Raw genomic sequence first — 13,907 nt, 5'->3', positions numbered from 1 at the left:
ATATACCTAACAAAATAATGTTTTTAGCCATTAGTAAAAATGGCTAGTTCCAGCTGACAACGCAGCCTATTAACATAACAACAGAGACAAAGTGCCTTTGTATTAGAGTGGTAAGTTAACTGATATTCAACAAGTGTGAACAATGCCTCCAAGAGCATTAACATCCTAGCTTTTATTGTTATGAAACACATACAAAGAGTTTTTAACATTTGCATCCAGTCAGCAGGCTGTGATTATAATAAAGTGTGTTTGTTTCACAAGTGTGATAACTCACATATTGTAGGTAAAGTAATGTTTTACAACTAAAGTTTCTTAAAAAATGTCATTATAATTGGCTCTAAGTATTATTCATAAATATTCTGTTAGTTAGTGCCCTGCAAACCTGTATTATTTTGATCCGCCCATCTAATTCCTTACATTTATTCAGCTTTCCACTACAGTGAAACAGTTTTGTTTAATCTTAAGTTGAAAACTATATTTTTACTTGTTCCCAATGGAAATGTAACGGGTTTCTTTAAATTAGTCATTTTTTAGTCATTTACTTTCCTGTCATTTATTTTGCCTTGTTTCAAAATACTGATTTATTTATTTATTTTAAATCCTTTGGAAATATGGAAAAATGCAGTTCTAACACATCACTGGCTCAGTTTCACTTAGGATTGCATTTATGACTAAATGTTAAAAAAAATTTGCAGCTGTGTGAGGTGCTATTACTTTGCACCTGCAGCTTCAATTAAGTTTATGCTTGTAATACTTGACAAATTACAGCCATTCTATTTTCTGGCATGTGTTACTTTAGCCTTTATTGGTACAGTCATGTGAGTACCGTTTCTCACACACACAGTAGGCTCAGTCAGGTGACGAAATAGGTGGAGTTTTCCCAACTCGGTCATTTGCAATGGAGATGGTTTAGCAGCACGGTTTTATCACATATCCGCTGTTTGGCCCGGTTTGCTTTGAGGATGGGTCTGCTTATTCATCCCGGTCATAAAGCCGAGCTGAGCCCTGCAGCCCAGGGCGCACCGTGCAGCTGAGCCGTTTCCTACTCGATTCTGATGCTGATGGCCTCGTTAAGGCGACTATTACCTCTTTTCTCTGCTGTCTGCGGGAAGCCCTACCACGGCCATTTTCATGGTCACACCACCCGCGGGCATCCAGAGGTGGCAAACTAAACGAACCCGCGGGGGTTTGAAGGGGGAAACACTTTTTGTTTCTTATCACGGGCTAGGCGTGGTGTTAAAATTCCCAAGAACATCCCACCTCCTACTGAGCTGCTGTACGATTTGTAATATCACATGATTCAAATATCAAGATTTAACTTTAACTTCATAAAAATGTATTTTGGTAGCCTGTACACATGTCAGACACAGGACAATGTCTACACCAGGCTCGCATACTATAGGGTGCACACCAACCATTGTGAATGTGTTAACAGTAATGAGCCAAAATAACACCAATGTGTAGAGCCTGTACTCATCAGCGAATGTCTAATGAATCAGTAAAGCTTTCATTTTTTTCCTTCATTATTTTGGAGATTTGGTTTTATTTGATGTACTTGTGTGCTGGCACTCACTCTAACCGTTTGGCAGTTCAAATGACATACATAAAACTTTGCCATATTTGCTAAAATACAACAAATTGGCATCTATAAAATGGGCCGTGTGTCCTTCAGGATTTCCCAAGCCCCCCACCTGTGTCCCTGCCTCCTCTGGCTCCCCGAGGTGCGGGGCTACTCTGATAGGTCCAGAGGGTTAATGGGACTGGCCTGCAGGGCAGCAGCCTTCGAGCATATAAAGCCTCAGCTTCCATTACCACAGCAAACAGCCGGTACACAAGGTTAAAGAAGAAGCAGGCGGCCTTTTGGTTTTCACGCACGGCGAACCATTAATGTCTCTTTGGCACAGTTGAGTTTTTACGCGTTTTTGAACACTCCGCGTGTGACCATGACTCTCTCCAGTGAATTTGAAGCTTCACAACACGCTGCTTTGCCTCTAGATGAGGATGAGATTGACATAGTGGGCGAGGATGAGCCTACCCACGGGCGTTTATATCGAAATGAGTGCTCTACGGACCCCGGCTCCTCAGCAGAATCTGGTGCTGAGTTTGACTCTTCAGAGCCAGACTCCTCGGGGGAAAGCGAGAACAGTTTCTGCGCAGACGCACCGCCGTCCAGGAAAGCCCAGAGCAGCTCGGTAAAGCCTCCCTACTCCTACATTGCCCTCATCACCATGGCCATCCTGCAGAGCCCGCTGAAGAAGCTGACGCTGAGTGGCATATGTGACTTCATCAGCAACAAGTTTCCCTACTACAGAGACAAGTTCCCTGCTTGGCAGAACTCCATCAGGCACAACCTCTCCCTTAACGACTGTTTCATCAAGATCCCGAGGGAGCCTGGAAACCCGGGCAAAGGTAACTACTGGTCTCTGGACCCTGCTTCAGAGGACATGTTCGACAACGGCAGCTTCCTCCGGCGAAGGAAGCGCTTCAAAAGAAACCACCCCGATCTTGGCAAAGACGGACTTATGTTTTATTCCAACTTGAACTGCTACCGGCCGTACGGGCAACCATATTGCGTACAGGGCCAGGTAAGCCCCCCGCCCGCTGCTCCTATCCGGTACATGCCCCTGCAGGAGGGCATGATGATGCCTCCCTCTTCCTATCACCTTCTACCACAAACTCTGAACAGTCACGGGAAATGCAGCAGGCCTAAAGACTTCAGAGCGCAGCTTTGCGCTGAGCCAAAGCCTGGCCCGCAGGCAAAGTGCTCCTTCAGCATTGACAGCATCATGAGCAAACCCTCTCGCATCAGTCCACAGAACCCAAATCCACAGCAGAGCCCTCACACCGCTGTTGGGTACGGTCATCTCATGTCTGGTCCTGCAGCCTGTTTGGTTCCGACGCTCCTGCAGGCTCCCAGGACTCCATTCTGCCCTCCTGCCGTGCTGAGCACTGCTCCTTTAATAAATGAGCATCTCAGACTCTCTTACCCTCACTGCTGAGGCCTTTGGTTATAAGGAACTTGGCAGTGTCTGTATGTTTGATGCTATGTGAAGACACGACGGTGTAGCTCATTTCTTAAAGAAATGTTTTAATTGCATGATATTTATGTGCGTTGACATTCTAAGTTATGTCTTAAAAGAAAGCAATGTAAATAAGATGAGTGGTAATATATTTGTGACACTTGCTGCAATGGAAACCATAGTTGATGAATGTGTTTTTGTTATTAATTAACGTGTCAAAATAAATGTCTGAAAAAATATCTGTGATGTTTATTGTTTAAAGTTCTTTATTTGGTTACTTAAGGTGGTAATTTACAGTTTGTACATAATTATTTGGGTCGGGGCGCAGTGGACAAGTCGATGGAATTAGGGGGAAAAAACACCTGATATTAGTGATTGTTTTTCAATGTTATGTAGTCAAAAACATTTTTTTATTTTTTTTCATTCGATTTTGCTATCTTGAGATGATGCATCAGGTGTCTCAGGCTGTAGAAAGTTTAAACAGAAAGCAGTTTAGAGTTTAATTCTATCCCATATTCACAATATCTCACCATTATTAAAGGCAAACTTTTCAATTGGTCTGATATAGGCCTAATATAGGTCAAATCTATTCACTTGCGGTGTCGTTTGTTAATTATATTTAAAAATCTTGCTTTGTAAGAGAAGCATAGAAATGTGTGCCTGTCGCAACCACCATCCATTTCTCAAAATGAATAGTTTAAAATGACCGAAAGTTAATTTACAACGCAAAAGTTTAAAACGTTTAAAAAAAAACAACAACAAAAAAAAAACATTTTATTTGTTTGTTGTGGGATGAAACATAATAAGCGCTCTTTTAAATGTATAAAAAAGTGCAGTTCTTTGTTCCTGCCTCAAGGTCGCACTGTTTACCAAATATTGGCGCAGACATAATGCAGACTTCTTGTGCTGGCCTTCTCCACTCGTCTAATGGGATTCCAAGCTGAAAATTGCAGAGTCACAGATTTGATTTCATCTTGCATTTAAAAGCCATATACCACAGATATATTCAGAGAAACTGTAGGGGAAAGCGGTGGAACTGAAGATCCTGATAATGTGGCTCAAATGAAAAAGAAAAACTGTGAGGGGGGAAGTTCTGCTCAGTGCGCTGTCATCTCCCACTTATAAACTCCTATAAGTAACCACAGTCGCGGCTTATGCCTTCATACCGGCCAGTGTAGATAGCACAGACACAGGCAGTGTCCGGTTGCAGATCGGTCACAACACAATATCCCTCTGCCATCAGTCAAATGTCTATTTTTGGCCCGAGGCTCAGCTGATAGTGGGCCTTGAAAATTCTGGCCCTCCCTGATTTTTTTTTCTTGTAGTCAGTTGTTCAGGCTTATTAGGAAAAGAGGGAGTTGTCTAACAGCAGATGAGACTTTTGCTGGATGTTAAGTTCAGTACTGAGGGATGCAGCTCTCTAGGCTATAACATAAGTTGCCGAAGTGAGAACATTTTTAGCTGGGTGTTTCCTTTTTATTATAGCCAGTTCATCCCTGTGTGGGGCCGCTGTCACTGCTCTCCTCCTCGGCAGGGAAGAACAGCTGTAACTTCACTTCACAAGCTGACAAGGTGCTTCTTTGGGCTGTTAATTCGCCACCACTAGGCTATTTTTACTCTGTGGACGGATACCACCAGAGGCAAACTTCAAAACTAACTTCAGCTTGTTTGATCGGCGTCCTCCCGTTGGGTCCAGACGAGGAGGATGGAGACGAGCCCCATCCCGGTGTTGACGGTCCAAACCGCCCCCTTCGACGACCAGCGGCCCGGTACCAACGGGCTGCGGAGGAAGACGGCGGTGTTTGAGGGGAAGAAGAACTACCTGCAGAACTACATCCAGAGCGTGTTGTCCTCCATCGACCTGAGGGACCGGCAGGGCTGCACCATGGTGGTGGGCAGCGACGGCCGCTACTTCAGCCGAGCTGCCACCGAGGTGATAGTGCAGATGGCAGCTGCCAATGGGGTAAGAAGGGAGGGGGCGACCACCGGACTTGACATACAGAGACTGTCATGCATTTGTTCCACTTACATCAATATATTTAGCACTTCTAACCACCACGCGTAAGATTAACATTTCTGTAAAAAAAAAGTTTTATTCTATTAAAGTATCTTTACCAGGAATTGTTACAAGTAAACATTTATGAAAATAAAACAAAGTAGCAGGTAAATCCAAATGGCATTTTAGATGCTTATCACTGCAGTGGAGAACGAAGACTTGCCAAGAATGACTATGAAAGTTTGCCTATAAAAGTAATCATATTTTGGATTCGGGATGTTCATATGTCTGTGCTGTAGCCCAGTGGTTCCCAACCTGTGGACACCCCCACAGGGAGTCACAAGATGAATCTAAAGGGTCACAAGATGATTACCAGTGTAGGAAATAAGAAAAAACAACAACAGTCTGTCACACAAAATTATGTTTATTTTCTAGACTTTTAGACTTTTTCTCTTTTGTATCTGTATAGCTTTACATGTTCAGGCCTTTAAATGTATTAAAATGAAAGTCAGATAAGTGAAAAATCCCTCTTCCAATGTACTGCTCACAACTCTGTGATGAGGGTTCACAAGAAGACCTAAACTTTGTATTAAGTGGTCACAAGCAAAACAGTTATAAAAGCATTGCTATAGCCTACGCAAGAACAGTGATTAGGTGACCTAACCTATAATTAGGCTGACACATTGACTGCCAGCAGAGATTGTTCCAACATTTCTTAAAACACATAGTTTGGGGGTTTTTCTGGCAAAATATTAAATCACAGGTTTATAACTGCATTACACATTCACATATGGCATTACATAGTTGGTCCATATTTGGTTAGCAGTACAATCCTGGCTGACATATCACATTCATGCAATTACTCCTCATACAGATAAAACATCACAAGTTTTATCTTTAGGTGAAAGTAAGAATCTGCGGTATTAACACATGCAAACTTGTCACCCATCCAAAATGTGTCTGAACTGTTTAAGTGTCAGCAGCAGATAAATGAGAATAGGAAGACAGAGTGAGAGCGATGGAGAGGAAGAAAATCCCCACAGCTCATTTAAAACGCTTGCTCTGAGATCTTTGTGATTGGTTTGGACAGGTTCCAAAGGAAAATCTGAAGGGAATATAATTTGTTTTTGAGAGCAGTCCGTTTTTCTGCTGGCCCAGCCAAATGTCTCTTGATGTCAGCCTTATCAGCACTTCCATCCATCCTGCTCTGTTTTCCTGACTACGTATGTCTCTGGCTGTTCCACCTCTCCCAGGCCAAACTTTATGCTTAGGGGATCCCCTGTCATATGGCATTAAACCAGAAGTCAGAGTAGTGGCAACACTTGAAGATAAACCACCCACACTCTTACACTCCTTGTCTGTCCTTCATATACACATGCAACATGCCGGATGTTAGGAGGATACACTGATGTCAGGAGAATAAATTCCTCTCCAGTGAGGACACTTTTATTTAGAATAGCTGATATGCAGGGGAATTATGGGATGCTGGTAGTATTACCACTTTAAAAGTAGCATACAAATTATGAATTGCAGCTCTGTTACTTAGGCACCCTCTTGGGGCAGATCACTTCGCTGTAGAATGATGAGATGCTTTGGGCCAGTGTTGCTTTCAGTTCCAGTTAGACCGATGGGCTCTCAAACTTTTTCAGGTAGAAAAAAAAAGTGTTTTTGTGTCACAGCCAGCTCAAGAAACACTACCTGACATTACTTTTTCTGCTTCATTTCCCCATAGATTTGAATTTTCAGCAAAGCCTGATTTCATATTTACATAGCATTCAGGAAACATCCAAAGCAGCCACAAAAGAGAGTAGACCCCTAAACTAAGACAATTCTAACTTATCAGAAAGCATCATTACAATAGGTGACATCCTTGACTGACGTGCAACTGACATTGCTCCTTATTAATATCTGTGCTGTGCAGATTGGTCGTCTGGTAATCGGCCACAATGGCCTCCTGTCCACCCCTGCTGTTTCCTGCATCATCAGGAAGATCAAGGCCATTGGTGGGATCATCCTCACAGCTAGTCACAACCCCGGAGGCCCTGGTGGAGACTTTGGAATCAAGTTCAATGTGGCAAATGGAGGTGAGCACTGAGAAAGAGTGCTTGTTTTTTCTGATTCTTCCATGCTGCTTCTTCCTATTGAGAATGTTTTAAGTCAAAGGTACAGTCTTTACAGTCAGGGATGTTTTTTTACCGGACAAAAGTGAATGCCAGTGTTAGGTAAGTTTGCACATATTGATGTATGTCTTTCTTTGTGTGGTAGGCCCGTCTCCGGACACAGTGATGGAGAGGATCTACCAGGTGAGCCGGACGCTCGAGGAGTATGCCATCTGCCCTGATCTCCACATTGACCTGTCCAGGCTGGGAAGACAAGAATTTGATCTGGAGAACAAGTTCAAACCTTTCAGAGGTGCAATACTCACTCACTCACTCACTCACTTGTCTGTCACAAAAGAGCTAACTAAAATTTTAAATGTTAAGGCTTCTTCCACTTATAAGAAGGCACCCTTTATTAAAGGTTTATCATTTGTAACTGTCTGAAGACAAGTACATGCATGCTGGGTCAAAATATTTCTGCATAATTTGTGGTGGTATCAAATTAGAAATCACCCATATTATATATGAGGATGAACAGTGCCTAAGTAAATGTCCATCAGTGCCTTTAACTGCACATTTTTTCTACATAAATACTCTGAATTGATTCATTATTTAGATACACAATTGTATGCGCTGGAAGCACACTGACATTTCCTTCTTTAATGCCCAAATGCATACAAACAAACAAACAACCAAATCATCTCTTCGCTGTCTTTCTAGTGGAGATCGTAGACTCAGTTGAGGTGTATCTACAACTGCTGCGAAACATCTTTGACTTCAATGCCATTAAAAGTCTTCTCACAGGACCAGATCAGCTTAAGATACACATAGATGCCATGAACGGAGGTGAGACAATTCATCATCTACCTTATATAGCCTCTGAGCTGTTGTTAATGTTATTGGAGATTAAACTGTTGATGTTTTTCCTCTCTTCTCTTCTCCTCGTGTTACAGTGATGGGCCCCTACGTACGTAGGATCCTGTGTGATGAGTTGGGATCTCCTGCTAACTCTGCTGTCAACTGTGTCCCTCTGGAGGACTTTGGTGGCCGACCTCCAGAGCCTAACCTGACTTACGCTACCTCTCTGGTAGATGCCATGAAAGGAGGTGACTTTGGCTTTGGAGCTGCATTTGATGCAGATGGGGTAAGACATCTAATGTCTAAGTGATGCTTAAAGTCCCCCTCCACTCAAAAAAAGTGTTTTGCTAATTGTTGCTTCACTTGGATGTTTAACTTTCACTGTGCAGAATGATGTATGTGTGGAGTGTTGACACTACAAGACTGTTTTTAAATTCATCTGATGAAGAGGGAAAGTTTTATATGAGATGATTTTTTGATATCACAACTAGTTTGGAGCCAATCGTGGTCCAATATGCAACTTACACAAGTGTGATGTGGAAACTTGAAGCCTCCAGCGCACATTCACTGAGAATTAACTTTTCAGTGAAGTAGGAGACAACTTATATCTATTAGTTCAACTTTTGCATATTCAGAGATCCTGAATTTTTCGATGATGGAGAAAGAGTAGATGTAATTTTAAGAATTTTGAAAATGTAACTTTTTGGGGGAAAAACCATATTATCCAAAGCAGAGTACTTTTATAAAGTATGTCTTAAAACATGTCTGGAGGGCATCTTTAAAAAAATGTTTTTTATTGCATTACAAGCAATATTACATTATCATCAAATTCACTTTGTTCTCTTGGTATAACCACTGTTAAATAAATGTGATCAGAATCAGAATCAGAAATACTTTATTGATCCCCGATGGGAAACTCTTTTGTTACAGAGTAGGTAATATGTTAATAGGTAGATGGTAGATGTACTTTATGACAATGACAGTGTTAATGTTTGTTGATAGCGCACCATGAATACATAAAATCAATAGTACTGTCATAGCCACTTGACATAAATATGAACATTGTTTTTTAATCTGTCAGTGTACAAAACTCATGTTTTAATAGTGTGCCACTGAACTAACTGACTTCTTTAACCTTGTTCAACTCACTGGTGGAGTTTTTTTCCCAGATTGCTACCATGAAGAAAACAAATTGTCGAAGAGATAAAAATCTGAGAAATTTATAACTGAATGAAATTCAAAGTGTTAATCAAATGCTTTTTACTGTGAAGCAGCTGCAGAAACGTAACATACACAGAAGTGTAGGTGCTAATGGAAAAAATGGTGCATGATAAATGGTTTTTGTGAAGAGGTTGAAAGTTGGAAGTTATTTTCTCAAAGGCCTCTCACTCATCCCACTGTCTGACATTTCACGAAACTCTCAAAGCTTTAGCACTGCATTCATGGCCCCATTACTTGTTTAATGTCATAAAGCAATGGCCCTTTGCGACATAAAATAATAAAGTAGATTTGGTGGAAAATCCATTTTATTCTGATAGAATATAATGTGCTATGTGGAGGCTGGAAGAGGTTGATAATACTTGTTGGTTTAATTTGTTAACATTACAAACATTAGCATGGCAATTCTTTATTGTGGTTAAATAGAGACGATTTTACTGTATTGCATACCATGCTCAGCAATACATTCATTAATTCATTCAAAACCTGTTCATTTATTTTTTACCGATTAAGACTAAATCCATATGATTTAGACTCCACCCATAGATACCAGAGACAGCCTTATTTGTTTTTTATTTGTTTTTGTTTGCTCGTTGATAACAGGAAGAAAGGCAATGGGGGCTGAATAATACTGTATCCATGATGATCCAACAAGCAGCTCACTTTTTCCACAGTGTCATCCAATAGTCATTTCTACTGTATATACACACGCACACACACACACACACACACACACACACACACACACACCCTTTGCAAAGTAAATTAGCTTAGCATCAGGAGAATTATGTCATCTCTGCTCTGTTTCTCCCACCAGGATCAGTATCTTCACAGTCATTAGCACCAGTGGTTGTAATCTTACTGGGTGATTTTTCTTTTTTGGGGTTGCTGTTACATAATACCGTAACCACTATCTTCCAGACTTTAAACAGTAATTGTGATTGTTGGCAAAAAAAATACAGTCTTTCACATATTTGTGGCTTATGCAAATCCAACTTTACTGAATTTGATGGCAACCCAATTGATATGCTGTGTTCTGTTTGTCTGAGTAGATTTACAGTCATAATGTATTAATAAATTATATACGGCATCATTTTATGCATTAATCGCAAGATTTTTCTCTCAAAGTGTAAGGCTGGAGTTATTCTGTGTTTTTCTTATAGTCAACAATTCCATGAAAAGACCAAAACCAACAATGTGTTTCTCAAGACCTTCCAACTTCCCTACCCTATCTATGGCACAGGTTCCCAACCTTTTTGGCAACCAATGCCATGCGACCCCAGGTCACAGGGTGAACATGTCTGAGCTATGAGCAGTTCAACCAAAGTGATGCTACCGTCTCAGATTGATAGCTTTTTAATTGCTTTTAGAGTCCAGAAGAGGTACAACCTGAATAAAAAGCAATGATTTTCATTTGAGAAAAGTCTGGATGTAACTAATTATCTTGCAACCTTTCAGATTTATCTTGTGACCCCTTGGAGGGTTCTGGCTCCCAGGTTAGGAAGTACTGGTATATTGCATTTAGCCCTAAGTCCATTCATTCCTACAAATGATGTACAGTTAAATCTGGTCACAAGTATAGGGTTTAATTTTTAAAAAAGGATCAGTAATTTCCTAAAACTGCTGGGCACTGTAGTTTTTGGCAAACATTACTCAACTGGAGTAAATAGTGCATTTATTTGTTGAACCAGTGATTATTTGCGGCAGTAGGACGTTGTATTTACAGTGCCCATGTTCATTGTAAGAAAGGAACATGTCACCAAATGCAATGGTGTGGCTTAATGATGTGTTTTTAATAGGTTTTAGACAACAATGAAGGTCTGTGGCACAGACAAATAAGTTATTAGTAGGGTTAGGGTCAAGTTTAATCCGTTTGCAGTTCTCTTTTGACATTATTATACTTAAAACTAATAACTTGTTACATGAGCTGACTCACAATGTACTATATGCTGTGCTGTTGTCAGGACCGGTACATGATCCTTGGAGAAAACGGCTTCTTTGTGAACCCGTCAGACTCAGTGGCCATCATGGCTGCCAACCTCTCCACCATCCCCTACTTCAGACAGCTGGGAGTCAAGGGCTTTGCCAGGAGTATAGCCACCAGCACCGCCCTCGACCGGTACAACACACACCTCTATACACACACACACACACACACACACACACACACACACACACACACACACACACACACACACACACACAGACACAGACACACACTCAATAGATCTAAGGGGTTTTGCCTTCTCTTGTCATACCACCTCAACCTCTCTCCGCAATCTACTGCAGCAGCCCAATCTCTGGAGAGGGACGACACTCTCAGATGAAGACTCACCCACTATGAATAAGACTGTGAGATCACATACACACAACCCCCACACACACATTTACTCACCACCTATAAATACTGTCTGTTATGTAAGACTAGAGCCTAGCAGAGGGTGCTGGGTGAGAGGATGTGATCACAGCTAAAGTCACCCCCATTAACATTGTTCCAGTAGGAGGGATCCCAGCACTGCACCTCACTGAGGCTTCAACGGAATGCTGCTCAATGGAAATATATCATTTATTACAACGAGGGAACCAGAAAAGATCAACTATAGTTAGTTCAGACTATGTATATGTATATTAGTATTGCCTAATATAGTATTAGAGTATTGCCTTCAACAAGTTAAGATAGATTAAGTGTTCAAGCCATTTTTAGTTTTCTCTATCGAATATCACAAGAGTCCATAAAACAAGGTTTTCCCCTGCCAACTCCAATAAGTTCCTAAACCAACCCCTTTTTGACCTTTTATCAGTATTTACTGACTTTTATCACTGTCTAACCCTGACCCTTAACACTTTTCTCCTATCTGGAGAATGTAGAAACTTGTCTGCTTATTTGTATGAGTGTATGTTTGTCTGTGTCTATGGATGTATGTTTGTGTGTGCAATCATATGTGTCATAGCGCGTGTGTGTGTGTATTTATGCAACTGTATCTCTAAAGAATTGTATTCATATGCAAATATTTAGCATTATCAAAGTACATTTTGGGGGGAAAATATTGATGGTTTTCTTCATAATATCAGGCAGAATGTTAATTTTGTACATTCAATTTCAACTTGATAAAAAAAATTTAATTGTAATATTGGCAGTCCTGGACATCCATAACAGAATAAGGGTAGGCAACTAAAATCTATTGGTTAAAGCCACTATGTGTAGACATTTTTAGAATATTTCAAATGATTCTGATGCCGCAAGTTTTTGTTTGTAAAACAAATGACACAATCCCAGTGACAGCTGTATGTGTTGCTGTCAACTCATTCATCACAATATCCTTGATCCTTGGCAAAGAGAGGGTTGCAACAAGCATTGCTGCTGTCTGTCTTTTTTAATACTACCATTGGGGAAGCCAAAGTTTAAAAAAATTGAAAATTCTACACATTGGCTTAATTGTCAGGGAAGATCTGGGATCATTGTTGAATAACAAAAATGTCAACGTTAACTACTAGTGATGGATCCCAAGCCTTGGACACCAGAATATGACTATCCACCACCTTAATTTCCAAACCCTTGCTTTTTCATGTAGTACTGTATATGAACATCACACTTTTCCCTGTATTGGTATTGAACACTGCCGGGAAACATACACTATATCTCAAACCAGAATAGTTGCATATATACAGGATTCATAAGTTGATATATACAGAAAGTGCCTGTATGACAGTCTGTCTTGAATGTGTGTGTGTGTGTGTGTGTGTGTGTAAGTATGTTTTAGCACTGGCAGACATTAAGGAGGTGACCTCACTGCCAATCTTGATCTCTCTGGGTTTCACAGTTACAAGGGAAAAGTGATGCTTAGATATGTGAAGTGGGATGTTACATCACAGAATTATTGGTCTCCTTTGTTAGTGCAGAGACTCCTACACACTGATACACACACACACACACACACCACTCGGACACCGTTGCACTGTTGTGTGGTGTTGCACTGCTCCTTGCCTAAGGCTGTGTCTTATGATGTTGAACCGTAGTGATCACACTGAAAGAGCTGCTTGAAAGTTTTGCTCATGCTGTCTCCAATGTCAGCCTCGCCTCATCACACACACACACACACACACACGGGCACACACACACATACACACACACACACACGCTGACTGAGACCTGAGACACAAATGTCACATGTCCCACTACAACCCTGAGCCATGGACCTCTCATACAGCACACACACACGCTCACACACACACTAATGAAAATGGCCTTTTCGTTAGTTACTACTAAAAATATCTTCTTCATCTCTCTTTGTCTGTTTTCTCAGCATTTGCCTTTTTTGTATTGACGATAGCATAAATTGAATTTCCTGGAAACTTTAACTTGGTTGTGCAATCTTCTGAGAAGTAGAGTTACCTTACAGTATGATATCTATTACAGATAATACCTACAGATAATATCATGCTCTGGGCTTTCTGAAGAGCTTAGTCAAAAATAAATAAATTGCATTATATAAGATTTTCATTTTTTCCCTGTTAAACCCAATTTCACCAGCATACTCTAGGGTATGTGGTCTTATGCAAAGCACACCTACCCTCTTCTATGAGCACTTACTGATAATTACTGACATTGTTGCAGGACAGGGTCACTTTGTTCAACTTCTAGCTTCATAACCGCCACTTAAGTTCCTAACGCAACACTGCTGTCTCTGGACGGGTAATACATACATATCTACATAC

General features: G+C 40.9%; 2 protein-coding genes across 2 annotated transcripts in view; both read left to right on the top strand.

The window, feature by feature from the left end:
* The first annotated feature begins 1,515 nt into the window (after positions 1 to 1,515).
* Positions 1,516 to 3,259, top strand: foxd5 (forkhead box D5). Its single transcript, XM_044195464.1, has one exon. It carries the CDS (start codon positions 1,944 to 1,946, stop codon positions 2,997 to 2,999), a length of 1,056 nt encoding a protein of 351 aa, XP_044051399.1. The 5' UTR covers positions 1,516 to 1,943; the 3' UTR covers positions 3,000 to 3,259.
* An 803-nt stretch (positions 3,260 to 4,062) lies between these two features.
* The window catches only part of pgm5 (phosphoglucomutase 5), a 30,284-nt gene continuing 20,439 nt past the window's right edge, over positions 4,063 to 13,907 (top strand). The window contains exons 1-6 of the mRNA XM_044195461.1: positions 4,063 to 4,983; positions 6,938 to 7,100; positions 7,282 to 7,428; positions 7,836 to 7,961; positions 8,069 to 8,259; positions 11,156 to 11,310. Of these exons, the coding sequence (XP_044051396.1) occupies positions 4,726 to 4,983; positions 6,938 to 7,100; positions 7,282 to 7,428; positions 7,836 to 7,961; positions 8,069 to 8,259; positions 11,156 to 11,310 (1,040 nt within the window). The 5' untranslated portion in view covers positions 4,063 to 4,725. The remainder of the gene's footprint in view (positions 4,984 to 6,937; positions 7,101 to 7,281; positions 7,429 to 7,835; positions 7,962 to 8,068; positions 8,260 to 11,155; positions 11,311 to 13,907) is intronic.

The sequence above is a fragment of the Siniperca chuatsi genome, linkage group LG5, assembly GCF_020085105.1.
Source record: "Siniperca chuatsi isolate FFG_IHB_CAS linkage group LG5, ASM2008510v1, whole genome shotgun sequence".
Taxonomy (NCBI): domain Eukaryota; kingdom Metazoa; phylum Chordata; class Actinopteri; order Centrarchiformes; family Sinipercidae; genus Siniperca; species Siniperca chuatsi.
The sequence above is the reverse complement of the archived record's forward strand: the minus strand, read 5'-3'. Positions and strand labels throughout refer to the sequence as shown.